The sequence below is a fragment of the Daldinia caldariorum genome (assembly GCF_022478825.1).
Source record: "Daldinia caldariorum strain CBS 122874 unplaced genomic scaffold F4812scaffold_15, whole genome shotgun sequence".
Classification (NCBI taxonomy): domain Eukaryota; kingdom Fungi; phylum Ascomycota; class Sordariomycetes; order Xylariales; family Hypoxylaceae; genus Daldinia; species Daldinia caldariorum.
Genome location: NW_025953051.1, coordinates 203,499 through 223,263, shown reverse-complemented (window position 1 = coordinate 223,263; position 19,765 = coordinate 203,499). Strand labels below are relative to the sequence as shown.

General features: G+C 45.3%; 7 protein-coding genes across 7 annotated transcripts; 6 read left to right on the top strand and 1 right to left on the bottom strand.

The window, feature by feature from the left end:
• Positions 1-140: 140 nt before the first annotated feature.
• On the top strand, positions 141-2,464 carry F4812DRAFT_452315 (putative MFS sugar transporter; the record flags this gene model as incomplete). The annotated part of the gene is made up of 13 exons (XM_047936332.1): positions 141-214; positions 363-484; positions 552-743; positions 895-1,058; positions 1,125-1,219; positions 1,250-1,267; positions 1,317-1,477; positions 1,537-1,809; positions 1,878-1,912; positions 1,976-2,027; positions 2,089-2,234; positions 2,294-2,327; positions 2,382-2,464. 13 exons carry the CDS (start codon positions 141-143, stop codon positions 2,462-2,464), a joined length of 1,449 nt encoding a protein of 482 aa, XP_047787650.1.
• Positions 2,465-4,576: 2,112 nt separating this feature from the next.
• On the top strand, positions 4,577-5,836 carry F4812DRAFT_118188 (peptidase A4 family-domain-containing protein). Its single transcript, XM_047929431.1, has 3 exons — positions 4,577-5,112; positions 5,231-5,281; positions 5,337-5,836. Exons 1-3 carry the CDS (start codon positions 4,678-4,680, stop codon positions 5,655-5,657), a joined length of 807 nt encoding a protein of 268 aa, XP_047787649.1. The 5' UTR covers positions 4,577-4,677; the 3' UTR covers positions 5,658-5,836.
• A 150-nt stretch (positions 5,837-5,986) lies between these two features.
• Positions 5,987-7,993, bottom strand: F4812DRAFT_461641 (cytochrome P450; the record flags this gene model as incomplete). The annotated part of the gene is made up of 9 exons (XM_047937904.1): positions 5,987-6,041; positions 6,094-6,164; positions 6,228-6,253; positions 6,311-6,361; positions 6,429-6,543; positions 6,602-7,224; positions 7,315-7,569; positions 7,625-7,662; positions 7,755-7,993. The coding sequence occupies 9 exons, from the start codon at positions 7,991-7,993 to the stop codon at positions 5,987-5,989; spliced, it is 1,473 nt and encodes a 490-aa protein (XP_047787648.1).
• Positions 7,994-11,495: 3,502 nt separating this feature from the next.
• On the top strand, positions 11,496-13,478 carry F4812DRAFT_118099 (glycoside hydrolase family 13 protein). The gene is made up of 3 exons (XM_047929430.1): positions 11,496-11,980; positions 12,053-12,162; positions 12,235-13,478. Exons 1-3 carry the CDS (start codon positions 11,719-11,721, stop codon positions 13,246-13,248), a joined length of 1,386 nt encoding a protein of 461 aa, XP_047787647.1. The 5' UTR covers positions 11,496-11,718; the 3' UTR covers positions 13,249-13,478.
• A 389-nt stretch (positions 13,479-13,867) lies between these two features.
• Positions 13,868-15,541, top strand: F4812DRAFT_438308 (NADH-cytochrome b5 reductase). The gene is made up of 3 exons (XM_047934984.1): positions 13,868-14,484; positions 14,575-14,652; positions 14,714-15,541. Exons 1-3 carry the CDS (start codon positions 14,223-14,225, stop codon positions 15,253-15,255), a joined length of 882 nt encoding a protein of 293 aa, XP_047787646.1. The 5' UTR covers positions 13,868-14,222; the 3' UTR covers positions 15,256-15,541.
• A 1,081-nt stretch (positions 15,542-16,622) lies between these two features.
• Positions 16,623-18,041, top strand: F4812DRAFT_461638 (SET domain-containing protein; the record flags this gene model as incomplete). The annotated part of the gene is made up of 4 exons (XM_047937903.1): positions 16,623-17,336; positions 17,402-17,427; positions 17,486-17,574; positions 17,635-18,041. The coding sequence occupies 4 exons, from the start codon at positions 16,623-16,625 to the stop codon at positions 18,039-18,041; spliced, it is 1,236 nt and encodes a 411-aa protein (XP_047787645.1).
• Positions 18,042-18,364: 323 nt separating this feature from the next.
• Positions 18,365-19,631, top strand: F4812DRAFT_438303 (acyl-CoA N-acyltransferase). Its single transcript, XM_047934983.1, has 2 exons — positions 18,365-18,824; positions 18,907-19,631. Exons 1-2 carry the CDS (start codon positions 18,544-18,546, stop codon positions 19,154-19,156), a joined length of 531 nt encoding a protein of 176 aa, XP_047787644.1. The 5' UTR covers positions 18,365-18,543; the 3' UTR covers positions 19,157-19,631.
• Positions 19,632-19,765: the final 134 nt, after the last annotated feature.

The window sequence follows — 19,765 nt, the reverse complement described above, 5'->3', positions numbered from 1 at the left end:
TCGTGCTTGAAGCCGTCAGCCAACTTCATGCCAACATTGGGGCGCTGTTAATACCTATCCCATAATTCGCCGTTATATGAGGAAGTACCAACTCTTTTGAGGAGTATTTCTAGAAGTTCCACATCGAAAGGATTAAAATCATGGGGGAGAAGTTGGGCACTTTTAGGGCCTGGTATCTAGTAGCTCTATGCTGCACTGGCAGCTTCTTGTTCGCGTATGTTCTTCTCTTCTAGAAGTCAAATACCCATTCGGTCTTCACTAAGAGGTATTCTGCACACATGAAAACACCACCTCGCAAGTTGCAACATTCGGCATTCCCCATCTCTTCGTTCAGCAGACGACGTCTTACCTTGGATATATAGATACGATACGGACGTCGTTGGGGGTGTTCTCACGTTGCCGTCCTTCCAAAATGATTTCCGCATCACCAAGTCCAACCAATCAAGCGTTGGCTCCAATGCAACAAGTCTTCTACAAGCTGGAGGTGTGTCGATATGAGCCAGGCCTGCATTGTTAAAGTGAAAAGATATGACTGATCCTCAACTAACTAGCCTTCTTCTCCTGTTTCTTCGTCTGGCCGTTCACCGCACGATTTGGACGTCGATGGTCGATTGCGCTGGCCTCGCTCATCTTCAGCGTTGGAGGTGTCATCCAAGTGATTAACACCCATTCCCTAGTCGCTTTCTACGTTGCCCGCGTTATTTCGGGAATAGGTGTCGGGATGGCTACTGTCATAATTCCTAGTGAGTAATAGGTAGACACATTTCCTTCTGTCTTTCGGTTACGGAGCTCCATACCTACCTAGGTACCTAGTAGACTCATAGCCTTAGATATCTTACCTAGGTAGGTACCTATTAAATATTTAGGAGCCTATTTCTGACTTTTATGTCGTAGTGTATAGCGCGGAGATGGCACCAAAACACATCAGGGGTCAGTTGGGAAGCATGTTCCAATTTTTCTTTACCCTCAGTGTAATGACATCGTATTGGGTCGACTATGGCGTGTCACAACACTTGGGCCCGACAACACAGCAGTGGCAGATTCCCATTGGTCTCCAGGTTAGTATCCGGTTCCTCGTTGATTTTCTCTACCCATTTGTCGTACTGACATAAGCATATCAATAGCTCGTTCCAGGTGGAATATTAGGACTAGGGATGCTACTTACGAAAGAGAGTACCCGATGGCTTGCAAAATCAGGTCGTACAGAAGAGGCAATTCAGTCACTTATATGAGTTCGCGGTGGTGATAGTATTCAAGTACAAGAAGAGTATGATGAAAATTTAACTCGGCATTTTCTAGGTACCTCTAACGATCAGTGGCAGATTCGCAGAAATCCTCGCAGGTATCAGAGAAGAGCATGTTACTGAGGGACTCATGTGGAAGGAATGCCTCCTACCAGTGAATCGCTTTCGTTTCTTCATCGTTATCACACTTCAGATAGGCGTGCAACTCACCGGCAATACTAGTTTGGCTTACTGTAAGTTGATAGATATGACTCTCTTCGATGCGGGATAAGTATAAGCTAACCCGTGGAAGATGCTCCGCAAATATTCAAAGCGGTTGGTGCCGGCGACCAGAGTCTCCTGATTAGTGGCTTCTTTGGTGTAGTCAAAGTTGTCTCGTGCCTATTCTTTCTCCTATTCCTCGTAGAAAGGATCGGCCGTCGCGGGTCCCTTCTTGGTGGAGCGTTCCTGATGGGTGCTTATATGCTCATTATTGCTTGCTTAACGGCTACTCACCCGCCTGTTGCTGGGCAATCCCTGACTAGCACTGGCGCTGCAGCAGTAGCCATGGTTTATCTTGAAGCGAGTAAGTAGCCTTCACTGATACCCGCGGTTTCCCCTTGCGCCGTGTGTTAATGCTTTTCCCTTGAATAGTGAGTTATAACATATCTTGGGGACCTGTTCCGTGGGTAAGTTACCTCATTGCTGTCCGTCTTGTCTTCTGTGGTAGACTAACTTTAAATTTCATATAGCTTTATATGAGTGAAATATTCCCGTCGAGGATACGAGAATCCGGAGCAGCAGGTAGCTTTTACCCATCTCTCCATTGCCAATGTTATTCTCAGGGTAATTGACATTTTGCTAGTTGGCACGGCTACACAATGGTTGTTCAACTTTGTCTTCTCTCAAGTCACCCCACACGCCATAAACAATATTGGTTGGAGGACTTTTCTGATGTTCTGTATATTCAACTGGGCCTTAGTTGTATATACGTGGTTTTTCGTTAAAGAGGTAAGATATCGCATGGGTGACCTGATACAGAGAAGTTTCTTGCTGACGGGATGTAAAAGACTAAAGGAAGGTCTTTGGAAGAAATGGAAGCTCGTAAGTGGCCTGATATCAGGTTATTTCCGAGATGGCTTACGCGTTTTTTCCTAGTTTTCGGATCTAGCGAGACTGCAATCGACTTTGGTAAGGTTCACGAACATACGAAACGACAAGGTTTTGGCGGCAGGCGATAAAGATTAAAGAAGGTGGTTAATCTGGTGGATAGCAATTGGAGGCTTGTTAGAGCCTTTAACCTAACTGCGCAAGAGGTTTCTTCGGGATTAAGACTGAATAGGGTGGGAACTCCGTGACCGCGTTATCGTAACAACTGAGCTTAAGCACTTCGTAGTTGCCGATACTAGACTCAAATGCTCAATTAACAATACGTAATTTATACTTTCAAGTCCTAGATAGTGTGACCTAATAGTTTCCTGATAGTTTCCAAGGACGAGGTTATCCACTTCTCGTTTCTAGTTTCTAGTCTAGTATCTTAGGTTCGGTAGGTAGGTACCCGTGGGGTAGGCTTTAAGAAGAATTGAATGTAACCCAAATCGTCTTACTTGAGACTGGGTCTAAGTAAGATACTGCCAAGAAGCGGGAAGTTATTATCATCATTATTCCAGGGTTTCCAAAACATACACTATCTGAGACAGGATTACTGTAATATAGGTAGCTTCAACTTGGATTTCTTGACACTGGAATGAGTAGGTACTTAACCTAATACTTGTGTAACATGTCTGATTACCTTTCATCGATAATCTAGGTAACTGTTGATATCTCATTTTGGTTCTCGAATCTTCCTTTGCATAAGTCAACACTCTTTTAATTTAATCCCTTTTTTAGAGTATACCTATCCGCTGTATAACATCATAACTAGAGATGATTATGTAGTTTGACTAAGTATTAACTCTAGTATAATCAATAAGTTATATGTGTAGTGGTATCTCTACATCGAATGCCGTCCTAAAGACGATTAGGTTGAAATGAGACAACTATATTCGGTCCGAATGATTGGTCTTACATGTGGCCAAGGCAATAGTGAGGTATCTATCAGATCAGAACAACTTTGATATCATTCCAACCATTCAGGAAAGAGATTAGAGGAATACGTAGTATGGGGTATTCGGTGCAGGTAAATCATATATCTCATATGTACAATACGTTACATGTTACTTTCCTAGGTGTTATACCTACCTCCTACCTAACCTAGGTAGTCGAAAGAAAGACGATAGCTGAAGGACAAAAAAAAAGTATGGTCTCTCTTGCCAAGCTTCGCCATGCCTCGGCGCCATCTGTAAATCATCCCTTAACCGCGTGGCGGTACAGCAAATCAAAGCTTATTTCGACGTCGATATCCTTAAGTGATGGAGCTGAGATTTTGAGGCTCAATAGACTTTAATAGTCTTGATATATTCTACAAACATCCCCTCGAGGTTGTCGTGAAAATCACGCTGTACCTTTGGAAGAATAGTGCTCCAAAACCCGTTTGACCCGGACAACTCCATTCTTCCTTATCTGTCTTGCGCCATACACTACGCCCCCATCCCCTCCCTCATTGGATCAAGACCCTTGTTCCCCTCCACATTCTTGTCGCTTTCTTTCCTTATCACGGCTATTCCACTCGATTTATCTCCTAGGGAATAATTTTTCTCGACAACCATACCTGCTTTTCCTGCTTGTCTTCCACCTAAACCCATTCACCGACTTACATGTCGATTTCGTCCAGCTTTTGAGGAGCCGGCTGGGCAATGCTACCTTCCTCTATCGCCAAGGTATGCGTATGCCTCCCAATACCCGCGTTCCAACCCATTCGGAGTGGCATCCTTTACCCGGACTAGCTTTATCCGACTTAGTCGCAATCGGGATAGATCAACATGGTAAACCTACAGAGCGACAAGCCGCTGGAATTTGCATGACTGTTGACTAGGTGCCGCACACCTATACAAATGTATTCCTAGATCAAGATGGAAGCCCAAATGCCTGCTAAGTTCCATATGGCAGATGATGCCATCTCTAATGGCATGTCTGTACGACGAGGCCTTGGGCAGCTGAGACGCCCCCCTAAGTATATCGGGAAGGTGGCTTTTTTATCTTTCATGTCACGACGACATCTGGGACACATCACATTCTGCAATAGCTGGGGGGGTGATGATGCCTTGAGTAAATCTTGCACCGCGTTCGCCATTGGCCTATACACTTCTTAGCTTTGTTTATCTCGCATCGAACTGCGTGAGAAGAGGCCTTGAGTGTCAAACTCTAGTCTATATAATACTACTTAACCTCCTTGTTTCTGTCAATCATTTCTGAAAACAAGCCGCCATAGCTCCCTCCACATTCCAGGATCTACTCGCTTTAGCATATTCGCTACTTGTTGTTCATTCTTGATAATCCTCTTACCCACTTCAAGATGCAGCTCCCTGTTGTCGCCGCTCTCCTATACGCCAACTTGGCGTTTGCTGCTCCCGGTACTGCTGCGCGTCGCCAAAGGGCGGCCGAGCGTCTTGCTGAGAGGAGGGTTTCTCGTACTTCGAATACCCTCCAGCCCGCTGATAGCGAATTTGCGATCGCCTCCAAGAACGACACTGCTCATGTCGAGTACAGCTCTAACTGGGCTGGTGCCGTCCTCATCGGCAGTGGCTACAAGACCGTAACCGGTACCATTGTTGTTCCCACTCCCAAGACTCCCTCGGGTGGTAGCAGCTCGCAAACCTACTCGGCATCCGCTTGGGTCGGTATTGACGGTGACACTTGCGATACCGCAATTCTGCAGACTGGTGTCGACTTTACCGTTAAGGGATCATCGGTATCATTTGATGCCTGGTATGAATGGTACCCCGACTATGTAAGTGAGATTTTAATTCCCGGCCCCTGTTCAGCCCTACCCACACCCTTGAGCAATTCCATAAATTTCTTGCACCAATCTTATATTTGGTAAACTGCGCACTGACTAGATATCATAGGCTTACGATTTCTCCGGCATTACCATCCACGCCGGTGACACTCTTACCTTCGTAAGTATCTCGAATATCCTGGCGTAAAAACATAAAAGTCCTAACTAGTGGGCAGACCGTCACTTCTTCTAGCACTTCAGCCGGCACGGCTGTTATCGAGAACAAGACGACCGGCAAGAAGGTCACCCACAGCTTCTCCGGCGAGAGCGACAAGCTCTGCAATACCAACGCTGAGTGGATCGTGGAGGACTACTCGTCGGGCGGCGGCCTAGTACCCTTCGCGAACTTCGGCACTGTTCAGTTCACCGGTGCTTCAGTCAACGGTGGCACTGGAGTTAGCGGCGCTACTATCATCGACATCCAGCAGAGCAGCAAAGTCTTGACTGATTGCTCTACTTCTGGATCTAGCACTGTCGTCTGCTCGTACACTGGTTAAGCGAATTCGAATGAGCTCACTCTTATGTCTGGTTGGAAAGAGATGCAGACAGATTGGCTGGGGGGTTGGAATATCTAGCTGTCATTTACGTCACATGCTACTTTAGCAGTATTTATCGACTAGATATTTGACTAAGTCTTGGCCTATTTGTAGCTACCTATCTATACCGAAACATAGTATGTGACAGGTCGTTGCTTGTTATATACCCGACTCCCCTGTGCGTGGAACAACGTGCAAGTTGAAAGGGAAGGGGGGAGAGGCTCCAAAATACATCAATACTCTCCAATTACCTCAAGGGCAAGGTTTCCTCGTTCGTGAATGCATGTGTATTACACTTCCCGTGGCGTCATATAAACTTCTAACCCATCGAGGAACAGAAGGGTGCTTTAAAGTATGTTAGCTTTAGAGTACATGCGAGAAATGCATTCAAGCTCACCCGTGCTCTTCCTTCAATTCGGCGCCGTTGGCCAGCCTCATGTCGAAACACATAAGAAGAGTAGGGACAAGCTGGGAATATATCAACTACCGAAATCATTATATTAGGTATTACTGCTACTTAGGATAACATACCTTGCCTATTTCCAGCCAGCTTATATCTGAAAACGGATCTCAGCGTTCACGGATAGCGCTAGAATAAGGTGTATTGTACTCACGTCTTCCGATACAAGTCCGAGAGCCGCCGCCAAATGAGAAGAAAAACCGCTCTTAAGACAGATTATTAGGGATTTAAAATTAACTCACTATATCATCTTAAACAATAGAACCACTTACTCATCGTGCCTTCATTTTCCTTCTCCAACCACCTCTCTGGACGAAACTCTTCGGCGTCGGGACCCCAGATCTCTTGTGCACGGTGAATCACCCACGCACTTGTTCCAACCACAACCTATTAAATTGGTTTTAATTCGTAGAAGTCCTCTGTAGAAGTAGATGAAAATACTTACTCCGCCTGGTACATAGTATCTATCGATCGTCATGCCGCCCTCCGGCACATCTCGGTCTAGGAGGTCACATACTGCTGGATATAACCGTGTCGCTTCATACATGATGGCCTGAAGATAGGGCCAAGCCTCTGCTTCGTTGAAAGTAACAGGGTTACTCAGCTCTCCAGCTTGCCTCTTGCTTTCTAGTTCCTCCATAAGGCGGTTATACTTCTCAGGATACTTTAGTAGTAGGTAAAAGATCGCTCGCAGTGAGGTTGACGTGGTATCGGATCCGGCAAAGACATTCGTTGTCATCATGAAAGCAAGGTTGGTGTCGTTAAATTCCGGTTTAGCCTTCTGTACCGAGAAGAGCTGGCTCACGATATCCTTAAAGTCGCCGTCACGATTCGTCCGAGCCTGAATTTCTTTTGAAGCCAGCTCAAAAAAGTAAGTATTTCGGTCATTGCTAGCCAGCCAATTCCCAATATACGGCATTAGTCTCTGGTGTACTTTGAAAAGGGTAGAAGAATGCTTAATCCAGCCTATGCAGCGAAAAGCCTTTCGGAGTCGAAGAAAGATCCTCTCGTCATCGCCACTCTCGACGTATCCGAACGGCTTAGAGAAGCTAATGGCTCCAATAGTGTCTAACAAGAAGTAAGCAGTGCGAACGAAGTTTGCATCAATTTAGCCAGTATATCGACTATAGGGGGCGGGTCTCTTATTTAAATGCCTACCAAAAGCAAACAGTTGAATCCAGTATCCCAAGTCGATTGGTTGAGCACGAATCCCCCTTAGCCGATTTACCAGCGACACCAAAACCGAGTTTACTTGAGGTTCAAGATAGGTTATGGAGTCCATGGAGTAAGCCCGTGCGACTAGTTTACGCTGTTCTGAATGAATCTTCTCATTCCTCTGGCCGGCAAGGTCGAATGGCCGCGAGCCTTGGAGTACAGAGTATGACTCGGCCTTCCAGAATCTGTTGCCAGCCTCTGCCGCCACAATTAGAAATAATCTAAGATGAAGATAACTTTATTTGGGACGTACTATATATTTCTCTAAATGCTGTTGGATCTATAACGCTCCTATTTGAACATAATTAACACTCACCTATCCACCCACACTTCGTCGAAACAGAAAGGGTTTTTGACTCAAGCCGGCTCGCGATTGTACTTACAACACATTAGGAGCGATTCTGACAGCCTTTCCATACTTTCTGTGTAGGTTAGCCAGGTCTCGATGAATACGCCCTCTTTTCGCGATGAATGTATAGTACGTGGGACTAATTTTAGCAATGAACGGGCCTGGAATTCTAGCAAGGGGTGAAAAGAAGAATTGGTAGACCGTGTAGACGCCGGCGATTATAGCTGCCAGTGCGATAATGGCGTAGGCTTCAAACAGCTGCTTTAGTTCCATGTTTTCTTTGACTTATTCAGAACAAATGGGATATTTGCGAATTTAAGAACTGGGAGAGCTTCAATATGGAAGGATGCCGAGGTAGATCTGGATATCTCCTCCTTTTATATTAAGTACCTACGTATATGCCCTCCATGATGTGCATAGAGTACCATGTATATAGCGGGGAAGCCGGAAATCCGGGAATACAGACATAGTTGCATTCTCCAATCATTCGCCTATCTCAATTTAGCATCACGGGGTAAATATGTTAGGTACTGTAAAGAAGGCCACCTAAGGATTTCCTCTACTTGGTTATTCATTACAACACTATAAAATTACCAAGTCTAATTACTTTAGGAGGTACTGATCGGATTGAATTCATAGCAATGATAGTAAGTTTAAATAAGTGAGGTTGTGAAAAGGCAAAATGTTACAGTATCAAACCTTTTGGAATTGTATGGGAGAGGGTCGGTACCAATCAACGGTGATGTAAGAAGCGGCTGCTGAACGCGGCAAAACTAAAGAACGCAATTCACAAGAACAGGTACCTCAAAGAATCAGTATAAGAGGTAGAGTGAACAAGTATCACCTAATATAGGGGTGCCAATACAAGTCAAATGACATTCTGATAAGAAGGGTCAAGTTTCTTTCGAACATAACATCCGTAATTAAATCGTCTTGATTTTATTATAGGAATCTCAAGTGAGAGCAACTATATATGTGAGGTAGCTTACACAGCAATTACTTGGTCTGAGGAAAGCCTCCTTTCTAATTCAGTCTTCATTCGTTACATATTTCTTATCAGTAGGATTCATGCAACCTCTTTACCTTGGTGAAGTAAATGTCATTCTGGTGTGACGTTAGAGACAAGTCATTCAACACGACTTTCAAGACAAAACGTCACGAACGAAATAGTGGAAAAGATTTTGTTCAGTTATAAAAAAAAAAAGTCGGTTCACATATATAACAAACCTGATCTTCCTGTTCCAACGCCAGCACTTCCATGATGACAACTAGAACCTAAATTATATAGCGTATTGTCAGGGAGATGCGGATATGTGGATAGGAACTATAGGGGTATATTGTCTATATAAAAACTGGCCAGCTCCCTCGAGGGAGGTTAGAAGGCCAAGACATCTACAATATACTGCAAACTAGCCCCTCTGACACTCACTCTGTATGTGATATCCATCACAGGCATCAAATCCTGACACGTATTACGATTTAATAGCATGGCCATTTCTTTTGCTACCTGCGGGAGATAGAGAATGGATATATGGCTGCTAATAGTCTTTCCACACGGCAATAAAATTATCTTCAAAGGCAGTTGGAAAACGCCTCCTTAACCGGTAAGCTTATGTACCTAGGTACCTAGGTAGGTTACCGACTAGGTGGATAGGGACTGGAGAAGCGAACCAGTATATCTCGAAATTATAAAAGGGGCTATATCATGATTTATCTAACCTCCCTCGATGGAGCTGGTTACCCTTTATATATATACCTAGACCGTAGAGCCCTGCTCTACCCAGTCTATCCCTCCATTCCCACATATCTCTAACAGGCTAAGCATATTGTTTTCGGGGGAGGATGTACCAGACTTGGCTTTAAATGGCTAGCCGGTTTATTTGGCATGTGCTTCTTTCTTGTTAGCTTTTCCCGAAGAAACTGGTGGACGTCGTCCCATAAAGACATATGCGCCCCCTCTTTTCAAGGGGTGGGTCTATGTAATGTTCCACTACGAGGCATCATAGGATGCATGGCAGTCGAATCGGGAGTTTTCCGTATCTAGAGGAATTGGCATAAGAGGTAGAGTAGGGAGTGGCAAATAGACTCGAAGATATACTATATCGGGATCCCGGATACTGCACAGAACGAGGACAGCCAGCCTATTCAACTTTCATAAAGCGATTTATTACCGATGTTAAGACAAGAGGAGAGTAAAAAATAAGTCTTCGAAGCCTCCCGAGGAATCGTTATTTAACAACAACCACACGAGGTGTTAATACGTCTATAAGGTCGGGATTAACCGAACGGGGACACTAAAGCAGAAATAGTCCACGAGATAATACAATACCCAAGGATAAAAATGAAACAGTAAATATAGATAAAGATGGTATAATAACAGCCTTAGAGTCTATTTAGAAGTAATCAAGACATGATAACAGGTAGGTAATAGTTAGCTTACAGCGGAATATACTTTCTTGGGGCCAAGACAGCAAACCTTATGCTTAGCCCGCCATTTCAATAAGCGTAGATATTAAGGAGAAAGTCAAATGCATACATTTGGCACTTACTCAATGCTATAATGGTGATAAATACTCAGTCAGGGGGCATAAAATTGCAAGTATACTGCGGCGTGTTGACCGAGGTTAAAAGGTATAAGAGTATATTAAGCCAAGCTTGGGTACTTCTGTGGACAGAGTTTCGGAATTGTAATTGGAGGGATTTTATATCTTAAACTTTCTTCCCGGGGCTGCAATAATCGTGGAAGGTGATCGTCACACACACCAGGTACTTTAGGTACCTAAGGTAGGAAAGCTATCATCGTCCACGCCAAGCTACCTAGGATGTAGGTAAGAGCAAAGAGGTAAATATTTGATAATTCACCGAGAGCTCTCCAAGCTATATTTTCGCGGATTATAGCTATCCTTTTGGTATCTAAGTGCCTAAAACCAATCGATGATTTGCCAATATGCCTCGAACTGACAGAGTGGCCGAGCATTGCGCCGCTCCGCATGTCACCGAATATTCGGCACGAGTAAATAAGGCAATTATTTATAACTACAAATAATAGGTACCTATATTGACCTAGAATACCTAGTTCATGATGTGATAGGCCACTCTAGTGGTATAGTGTTGACGTCTTTATACTAGGTTAGGTAGGTAGGTAGCTGACAGTTCTAAATAAGGGGAGAGTTAATTTACATGGTAGCTATTAGAAACTTATGCGTCAGGGGGTAGGTCTTGGCACCTGACCCTCTCCAAGTTGAAACATACCTGTACCTACCTAAGGTAGGGAGACAAATTAGATACCCAAGTAGCCCAAAGGTTATTGTGATGTAATGTAAAACCTGCTTGAGGAAATAGAAACGAAACCTCGGCCGTCTTTTCTAAGTTGGATTGTGCCGTGCTTATGCATGTTGGTGCCATTCCCACTTTCAAAACCGTGGAGTCCCCGCAGTTCAAATCATGGTTGGACGAATCGAATCGCAGGCGCTGAATCCCCCCTCGGCCTATTGCAATGCGCCGCGCATTGCGGAGTGACGATCCCCTTTATGCATCAAGGGGTAGCCTAGTTTCTTCTGGAAAGGAGAAACAGGGGATGAAGAACCTGGAAATGGGGCTCACTGTTAGTGGTGCTATTGTGTTAAGCTAACTTATCAACCTATTTGTCCATGAATCTTACTTCCTCATATCAAAAAATATCCAATAGGAGTTGCTAGTAAGGATGGCGGAGTTAATGACGGAGCTTCTGTCGGCTATTTTAGTTAGTCTCTTGGACTCGGTCCGCGTATTGTTGAAATCGGCCTCTTATGAAATGTGATCGGAGGCGGGGACGGAGTGAGAGCTGAACTGAGATGTCTTAATCTCGTGCGCTCACAATCGTGAACCACGCCGTCCTCACACTATAAGTGTGACAACAGATCCTGTTGTTTCGCTCTCCCCTTCTTCACCTAAGCCATCACCAAACTCTCTATACACCTTCGCCCCCGGGCCGCTAATCTCTAGAACTCGTTACAAACATGCGTACGTCGTTGACTTCGCTCGCACTCCTTTCCAAGCTGTTCACTGTGGCCCTTTCGGCCGACGTGGGCGCTTGGAAAAGCAGGAATATCTACTTTGCGCTCACAGACCGCGTGGCCCGCAGCAGCGATGACACTGGAGGCAATGCATGTGGCGACCTTTCGGCTTACTGCGGCGGCACTTTCAAGGGCCTCCAATCGAAGCTCGACTACATTGCGGGCATGGGTTTTGATGCTATTTGGATTACACCTGTAGTTACCAGTAAGTCTTTTCATCGTCGTGAGGTACTTGCCCTGTTTCTTTGAGAAAACTAACAAATATATCAAAATCAAGATAGCGACGGGGGTTACCATGGATACTGGGCGATTGATCTATACGGTATCAATACGAACTACGGAACGGCGGACGACCTCAAAGCTCTTGTTAGCGCCGCACATGAAAAGGTAACATGACCTGATGCAAGAAAGCCTTCGCCTATCTTCGGACTGCTGCTGACTTGAAAATTGTCAATGTAGGGCATCTACATCATGGTCGATGTGGTCGCAAACCACGTAGGCCCGTCCAACCTTGCGGACCGCAAGCCGGAGCCACTGAACCAGGCCAGCTCCTATCACTCGCAATGCGAAATTAACTATTCTGACCAGAATAGCGTGGAGAACTGCTGGATTGCTGACCTGCCCGACTTGAACACTCAGAACACCGACGTTCGGTCAGTCTACCGGGATTGGATCAAATATCTCGTATCGGAGTATGACTTTGATGGTGTTCGCATCGATACGGTGAAGCACGTCGAAAAAGACTACTGGCCGGGATTCTCCGAGGCTGCCGGAGTCTACACGATCGGCGAGGTCTTTGACGGAGACCCGAGCTACGTTTCGGGCTATGCCAGTCTGATGGGCGGGTTGCTGAATTACCCTATGTATTACCCAATGAACAACTTTTACCAGCAGAAGGGTTCTAGCCAGGCGATTGTCGACATGTACGACCAGATCAGCTCCAAGTTCCCTGATCCCACCGCTCTGGGCTCGTTCCTTGACAACCACGACAATGCACGGTGGCTGAACACGAAGAACGACCTCGCTCTTCTCAAGAACGCCCTCGCCTACGTCATCCTTGCTAGAGGTATTCCGATTGTATACTACGGCACGGAGCAGGCATACGCTGGTGGCAACGACCCCGCCAACCGTGAAGATCTCTGGCGCAGCAACTTCAACACGGATGCTGAAATCTACAAAGCCATTTCCAAGTTGTCTGCCGCTAGGAAAGCGGCTGGCGGTCTAGCTGGTAACGATCAGACTCACCTATATGTTGCGGATACTGCTTATGCCTGGGGCCGCGCCGGTGGTGACCTGATTGTCCTGACGACGAACAGCGGATCTGGCTCAAGCGGACAGCACTGCTTTAACACACAGGCACCCAACAAATCGTGGAATAACACTTTTGGCTCCGGATCCTATACCGCGGACGGAAACGGACAAGTGTGTATTAACGTTACCAACGGCGAGCCGGTCGTCTTGGTCGCGTCTTAAAAAAAAAAAGTGTATTGCGCGAAACGAGTCGGGGCAAGTCGATCTTGCCGAAACCCCACATGCAGAACGCCGAGGGTGGCGTAGAGACGAAATGGTAACGGTGGCATGTTTTAATGATGAGGATTTAGTTTGAGATAAATAACAAAGCTGAAAATACCACATACATGTACATATAAGGTATTAATAGTAAATAGTTACCTAAACTGAATCAAATCTTACATATCAGCATACCTTAAGTAATTTATGCAATAAGTACCTATTATGTAAATCCTTCCCGGCATTAAACAGATCGAAGAGTACCTCAGCTGCTACCTACATTAAATGTCTCGGGACCGATTGTGGATACTTTAGGTAGTGGATAACGCTGAGTGGTCCGGTCACATAAATATCACACGGCAACCCGGCTTGCAAAACATCCGACAAAGGCGTAGCTTTAGAGGCCTAATGGCAGTGATTCGATTACATACCTCCTAAGGCACCTTAGGTACCTAGTTACTAGATAAGATAATAGTTACCAATGTAAGAGAACTTCGGATTCGGACTCGCGCGTCCGCCGTGCTACCGTGGACTATATACGTATTCCGAACTCCGAGGAATAATGTAGGTATATAATATGAGAGTTAAACTTCCCGCTCTATCTATTTTAGAAGCCTTTAAGGTTTATAGCGGGAATCGCAAGAATAGATTTTATTTGCATCGAGATATATTGGTTTTTTTCTTCTGTGTCTGAGGCGTTGTTACAAGGGCATTTATTTATTATAAGTGCTGTCTATTCGACCAACAATCCTGCGTAACAGCATCGGCGGAAGTCCGTTTGCTTTTCTTTTTTCTTTTCAAAAGCCCTGCATAGATTGTACATGTTTTTAACCCAATCTTTTTCTTTAATATCTTGTCCTATCCTCCCTTAGTCCTTCCGACCTCTTCTTGATACCCATAACACTACAACAAAAACATCTTACCTCGTTTTAAAAAAAATGAGTTCTAGAGTGTTCCCCGCAGCTCGTCTATCCCGGGGCATAAGTGGTATTGCAATTGTTGGCGTCGGCGCTGGGATATACTATACGTACATGAGAAACGTTGCTTATGCGGATTCTGGCGCGCCTAAAAAGGCTTTCGGCTCCGGACCGGCGTTTTTATCTCTCGAGCTTGAGAGCACCGAAGCCGTAAACCACAACACTAGACGATTGCGATTTAAGCTTCCCACGCCCGATACCGTCAGCGGCCTCACATTGACGTGTAAGTGGAAATGACCAATATATATAGGTACCTATATATATATCAAAATACGCCATAGCCTTTTTCTCACCGTTACTAACATTCGAAAAGCCGCACTCTTAACATATTCCTGGCCGAAGGGCAGCACATTTCCTGTCGTGCGCCCTTACACACCCATCAACTCTCTAGGTAAGAAGCCCATAGGTAAATTGCCGCCACAAATTCGTATAACCTAACCAGTCGTAATTAGATGAACCCGGTGCTTTAGAACTTCTCATAAAGAAGTACCCCAATGGCAAACAAAGTACATATATACACTCCCTGAAACCAGGTGACTCGTTGCGATTCGTCACCAAAATCCCAGGATATAACTATCAGCCAAACAAGCATTCTGAAATCTTACTTATTGCCGGAGGAGCCGGCATCACTCCTATCTATCAGCTCATTCGGGGTATACTGCAAAACCCCGAGGACCACACCAAGATCAACCTAGTATTTGGCGTGAATACAGACGCCGACTTACTCTTGCGAAAGGAACTTGACGAATATGCATCTAAATTCCCGACTCAATTCCACGTCACATATACCGTCAGTCGACCTGAAAGCGGCTCGCCTTTTAGACAAGGTTACGTTACCAAGGAGTTGCTGAACGAAGTAGCACCCCAACCAGGCAATTCCAAGGTGTTCGTTTGCGGGCCCCCGCCGATGGAAACCGCACTCGTGGGAAGCCGGAAGAAACCTGGAATCTTGCAAGAACTCGGCTATCAGAAGGATCAGATACACAAGTTTTGAGCCGCTGAACTAGGTCCTATGTATATAGACTGGAAAATATTCGGCCAATAGATGCTGGATCAATTTCCTCGCAGCTAATATAAACAAGTTCCATCAATTTGGTTATTTTATTTCAGCATATTGTTTAGGTACTTAGGCAATGTTGGTATTGGATGAAGTAACAGACCTGCTGCCAACTATAACCCCTTTGGCAGAATTTAGCTAATAGCTTATTAACTCAGAACTATTATATTATGATAGCTAATCAGCATCAGTAGTCCTAGGCATAATATATCTTGCAAGAAGGCTCGGTGTATTAGCAACTAAGGACTCGGACCCCTATTCATCAAGCCCAACGGTTGCTATGTCACTCTATAACATCCATCAAGAGCAACCTTATGCTGACATTATAAGAGGTATGTTGTATTCAATCCTATTATATTTACCGATATTCCAATATTCTCGGTGCATACTAACGTGGACTCCTGGTGTAATCCTGGAGCATTAAGCTTGGCATAGTTTGCTAGCTAATATAGGCAGGCATCTTAGAGTTTTTATATCCTATAGAAACTCTTTACCATATGTACCATATGCTTCATAGATAAAAATTGAAGCAGAAATAATTGGAGAGCGTCAGTCTAACTTTTCTTTTTCACGGCTACCTACGGTCTCATACCAGTGTTCGTTAGGATTGTCCCCGGTAGGCAACAAAGGAATCATCATATATAGAGTAAGGGCTTGTCGAACTAGGGGTATATACAAAGTTTCCAATGCACGTGTATGATAGACATAAATCTGTACGATTCGGGCGGGTAGACCGGCATATCTCCGGTGGACGACGTACATATAGATTTAGCCGGAGCTTGAGGATCGGCATTGGCCAAGATTATTTACGGTTGAGACCTCTAATTATTCGGCGGCTAGTAACACAAGCTTAGCGGTTAAGTTACGTTAGAGCCTCAAGGAGAACGTTCGGAACTCGTGGGAAGTCGGACTACCTTGCCGAGTTTTGGCTATGACATCGATCCCATATGTCTTGGGAACAGGGAATCCTCCAAGACGCGACGAGAAAAGACTAGCATGAAATAGGCGAATCCTTAGCGATAATTATCATAAAACGCTATTCTCCGTAGAAAAATCTAAAGTCACGCCAACTCTGCATTCCGTACCTAACACTTGGCCTCGCTTGGCTCTCTGGGCGCGATGTTGGTCGATCGCGCTCGAAATGAACGTTTTTATTTATCCCCGACCGAACCACGAAATCGGACATGGGAGCGATGACTTTGAAAAGTTAAGATCGTCCGTAGAAATATCATACTTATAACCAGCTTGTAAGTCTTATAAGCCAGCCTAGTTTTACTCTTTGCTCTAAGCGATGGCAACTAAAAATGAAGACTCAAGCTGGTTCTCTTCCTGGATTCCTCGGCGCCGTGGGGTGTCTCATACCACACGTAGCGTCTCACACTCACATTTCCGCCGCTATCGGCCAATGTCTTTTAAACTTACCAGAAGAACTCCAGACTCAAGCACGCTTAGGATGTCCCCTTCCAGTTGATGGGGAAACCGCCGATAGACCGGTTGACTTGTCACCATGGACTCATCCTCCGGAATGCGTGGACTCAAAGAAGACGCCCGGACCTACCTTTTGTGTCTACTCTAATTCGCAGCACGGAAATGGAGGCATTAGTCTAATCACTACGCCAGAGATTGCAGCGAGCACTGTTGAAATACTAAACGACTCGGGCTACACTCACATAAAACACTTCCTCGACAACAGCGCCGGTCCGGCGTATGAAGTTGCCGATATTCCAGGGAAGGGAAAAGGGGTAATTGCGACGCGCCATATTAAACGCGCCGAGGCAATAATGGCGGACTGGGCTGTATTGATAGTAAGCTTGGACTTCCCAACTGCGGTAATGCGGACCGAAGGGTATCGCTTTCTTCATAGAGCTGTGGATCAGTTGGCGGATCCGGATCGTGTGCTCTCTCTGGCTCATAGCAGCTCCTTTTCGGGTGATATCGTAGAGGATATTTTGAGGACCAACTCCTTCTCGTTTACGTTGGCGGATGAATCTCATATGGCGCTATATCCGGACGTTTCTGTGAGCTCGTCGATTGCTACTAGATTACCTGCCTTGATATAAGTAATGCTAACATTATATGACAGAGAGTTAACCATGCATGTCGCCCAAAGTAAGAGCTGATAGTAACAATAGCCTATGGGTCCCGAAAAAGCTAAAGAAAATTATAGTTCTTATATCAGATTCACACCTTCAACTTTGGCCGTGAGTGTTGTTGCTCTAAGGGATATTGATCCAGGAGAGGAGATCACCATTACCTGTAAGTTCTGATTGCCTAGGCCACCTGTACTACTCAGTCCGCCGCTCATACTTCTGTTAGATGTTCCCCTAGGAAATACCAAGGATGAAAGACAGGAGGCGTTGAAGAAATGGGGTTTCGAATGTACATGCTCTCTTTGTACGGCATCCAAAACTGAGGTCGCCGCCTCCGACTATCGCAGGGCCAAGATCAAGGAGTTGCGCCGAGAAGTCATAAAAGCGGTCGAAGCATGGGATGGAACGAAAGCAGTCAAGCTCACTCACGAGGTCTTGGAACTTATGAAGGCAGAGGATCTTGCGCCGCTCTACTCCAGCCAGTACGAGATTATGGCGCGACTATACTGGAAAGCAAAGGATAAGAAGACGGCGACTAAATACGCGCAGATGTCTATAGACGCACTAGTCGATCAGGGGTACCTCGAGGATAGTCCAAGTTCACTGCCGGCTTTATTAAAGACATTTGATTAGTATAAGTACCTAGGTCATATCACTCTTTCTACCTTTCTCTGGTTTTAAATATGCTAGGTAGGCTGGGGGCTCCTTTCTCAGGAGGTAGAGGGGGGCAGTTCATATTGTTTAACTTCTATTCATATATTAAGTAAATCATGGAGAACTCAATACTCGGCTTGGAATTGATATATATACCATATTATAAGATAGGTATAGCCTTTCGGCTGTATAGATGAGTTACCTTACCTTACATGTATGATTTCCGCCTATAGGTATATGCAACTACCGGAGGGAGGTGAAGGGTTTAGAAGAATACCTAGCTGCGGAAAATGTAGAAACTCGGTACTTGTATTGTACTTGTATTGTACGATACGATTCGGCCTAGGTATTTGACACTTATACATCTCCCTCTTATAAACCACCCCGCATTAACTATCTTCAAATGTGCTTATATTAGAATATAACCATATTCACGCCTCTATATTCCAAGTTTAAAACAACATAATTGCTTCATGTAGCCATGGGTGGCACTGAAGCGCTCTTCTCTGCATCTCTTATCTCACCAAAAGTTGCCGGTTCCTTTCCCGATGGCTTCACCATCCGCCCGTTAGAGAAAGAAGACTACGTCAAAGGGTTCTTGGAATGCCTGCGGGTTCTCACCTGGATGGGCGATGTCAGCGAGGCCGAGTTCAATGAGCAATTCGACGAGATGCTAGAGGCGAAGGGCACGTACTACTTCGCAGTGATCGAACACGCGGGTCGCATCGTGGGGACAGGTGGTTTGATTGTAGAGAAGAAATTGTACGTCCCCTCCTCTGCGTATTGGGTGGTTATTCTATCATAAAAAGCGGAACGCTATACAGAATTCTTACACAAACAACAGTATACATCAGCGCGGCAAGTGTGGTCATATTGAGGAGATTTCAATCGCGAAGGACCATCAGGGCAAAGGGCTTGGCTTGAAGATGATCCAAGCCCTGGATTCTGTGGCTATTAATCTGGGATGCTACAAGAATATTCTTAACTGCGGCGCGAAAAATGAGCCGTTCTATGCTAAATGTGGGTATAGGAACTCTGGGCTGGAGATGTCGCATTACTTCGAGGAGGAGCGTGATGAGTATCATCGAGGTTGATGTAGGAGGGAAGATGGTTCCCAGATAAAGAGGCAAATGGAAGGGAAGGGGTGGGGGTGGCTCTCGGATGTGTTCTAAGGGGCCAAATAGTGATCCTCATGTGGTACTGTGGGAAAACTACCTAGGTACCCATATACAGGCTGGCTAATTCAAGACAATTGGCATTCAAATAGGAGGCACGTCACTATACAGCTGGTGGACCGTGTATAGCAGCTACTGCTACTAATGAAGTGTATCATTAAACTGTCCCTCTTGAAATCACAGCGCAAACATTGTTAAGTGGCATTCGTCGAGCAAACTGGAATTCATAAAAGATGTAGGAGTGAGGCTAGACCTGTGCTCTACTGTGATGCCTGAGAGCCAAATCGCGACTCTCGTATTCACGTGTTCCCACCCCCATAGATACCTACCTCATAAGGTTACTAGTTTAATTGTTTCTATGTTAGCCTAGCTGTTACAGTCGGACAGATAGGTGTCGCCATTGTCCAATGTGAGATCATCATACGCAGGGGTCGCCGGCATTGGTGCTCTAGCCGTACCAATAGAGCAAAGGCTGCACATTAAGTGCACCTCAGCCCTAGGAGCTGAAATAAAGGCAGGTAGCCGTTG

Bases quoted from the DNA above. Each gene is read 5' to 3' on its own strand.
- F4812DRAFT_118188 (XM_047929431.1), top strand. From the start codon at position 4,678: ATGCAGCTCCCTGTTGTCGCCGCTCTCCTATACGCCAACTTGGCGTTT. The intron at 5,113-5,230 runs GTAAGTGAGATT...TAGATATCATAG, and splicing joins ATGAATGGTACCCCGACTAT to GCTTACGATTTCTCCGGCAT. The intron at 5,282-5,336 runs GTAAGTATCTCG...ACTAGTGGGCAG, and splicing joins CCGGTGACACTCTTACCTTC to ACCGTCACTTCTTCTAGCAC.
- F4812DRAFT_118099 (XM_047929430.1), top strand. From the start codon at position 11,719: ATGCGTACGTCGTTGACTTCGCTCGCACTCCTTTCCAAGCTGTTCACT. The intron at 11,981-12,052 runs GTAAGTCTTTTC...ATCAAAATCAAG, and splicing joins GATTACACCTGTAGTTACCA to ATAGCGACGGGGGTTACCAT. The intron at 12,163-12,234 runs GTAACATGACCT...TTGTCAATGTAG, and splicing joins TTAGCGCCGCACATGAAAAG to GGCATCTACATCATGGTCGA.
- F4812DRAFT_438308 (XM_047934984.1), top strand. From the start codon at position 14,223: ATGAGTTCTAGAGTGTTCCCCGCAGCTCGTCTATCCCGGGGCATAAGT. The intron at 14,485-14,574 runs GTAAGTGGAAAT...ACATTCGAAAAG, and splicing joins CAGCGGCCTCACATTGACGT to CCGCACTCTTAACATATTCC. The intron at 14,653-14,713 runs GTAAGAAGCCCA...AGTCGTAATTAG, and splicing joins CACACCCATCAACTCTCTAG to ATGAACCCGGTGCTTTAGAA.
- F4812DRAFT_438303 (XM_047934983.1), top strand. From the start codon at position 18,544: ATGGGTGGCACTGAAGCGCTCTTCTCTGCATCTCTTATCTCACCAAAA. The intron at 18,825-18,906 runs GTACGTCCCCTC...CACAAACAACAG, and splicing joins TTGATTGTAGAGAAGAAATT to TATACATCAGCGCGGCAAGT.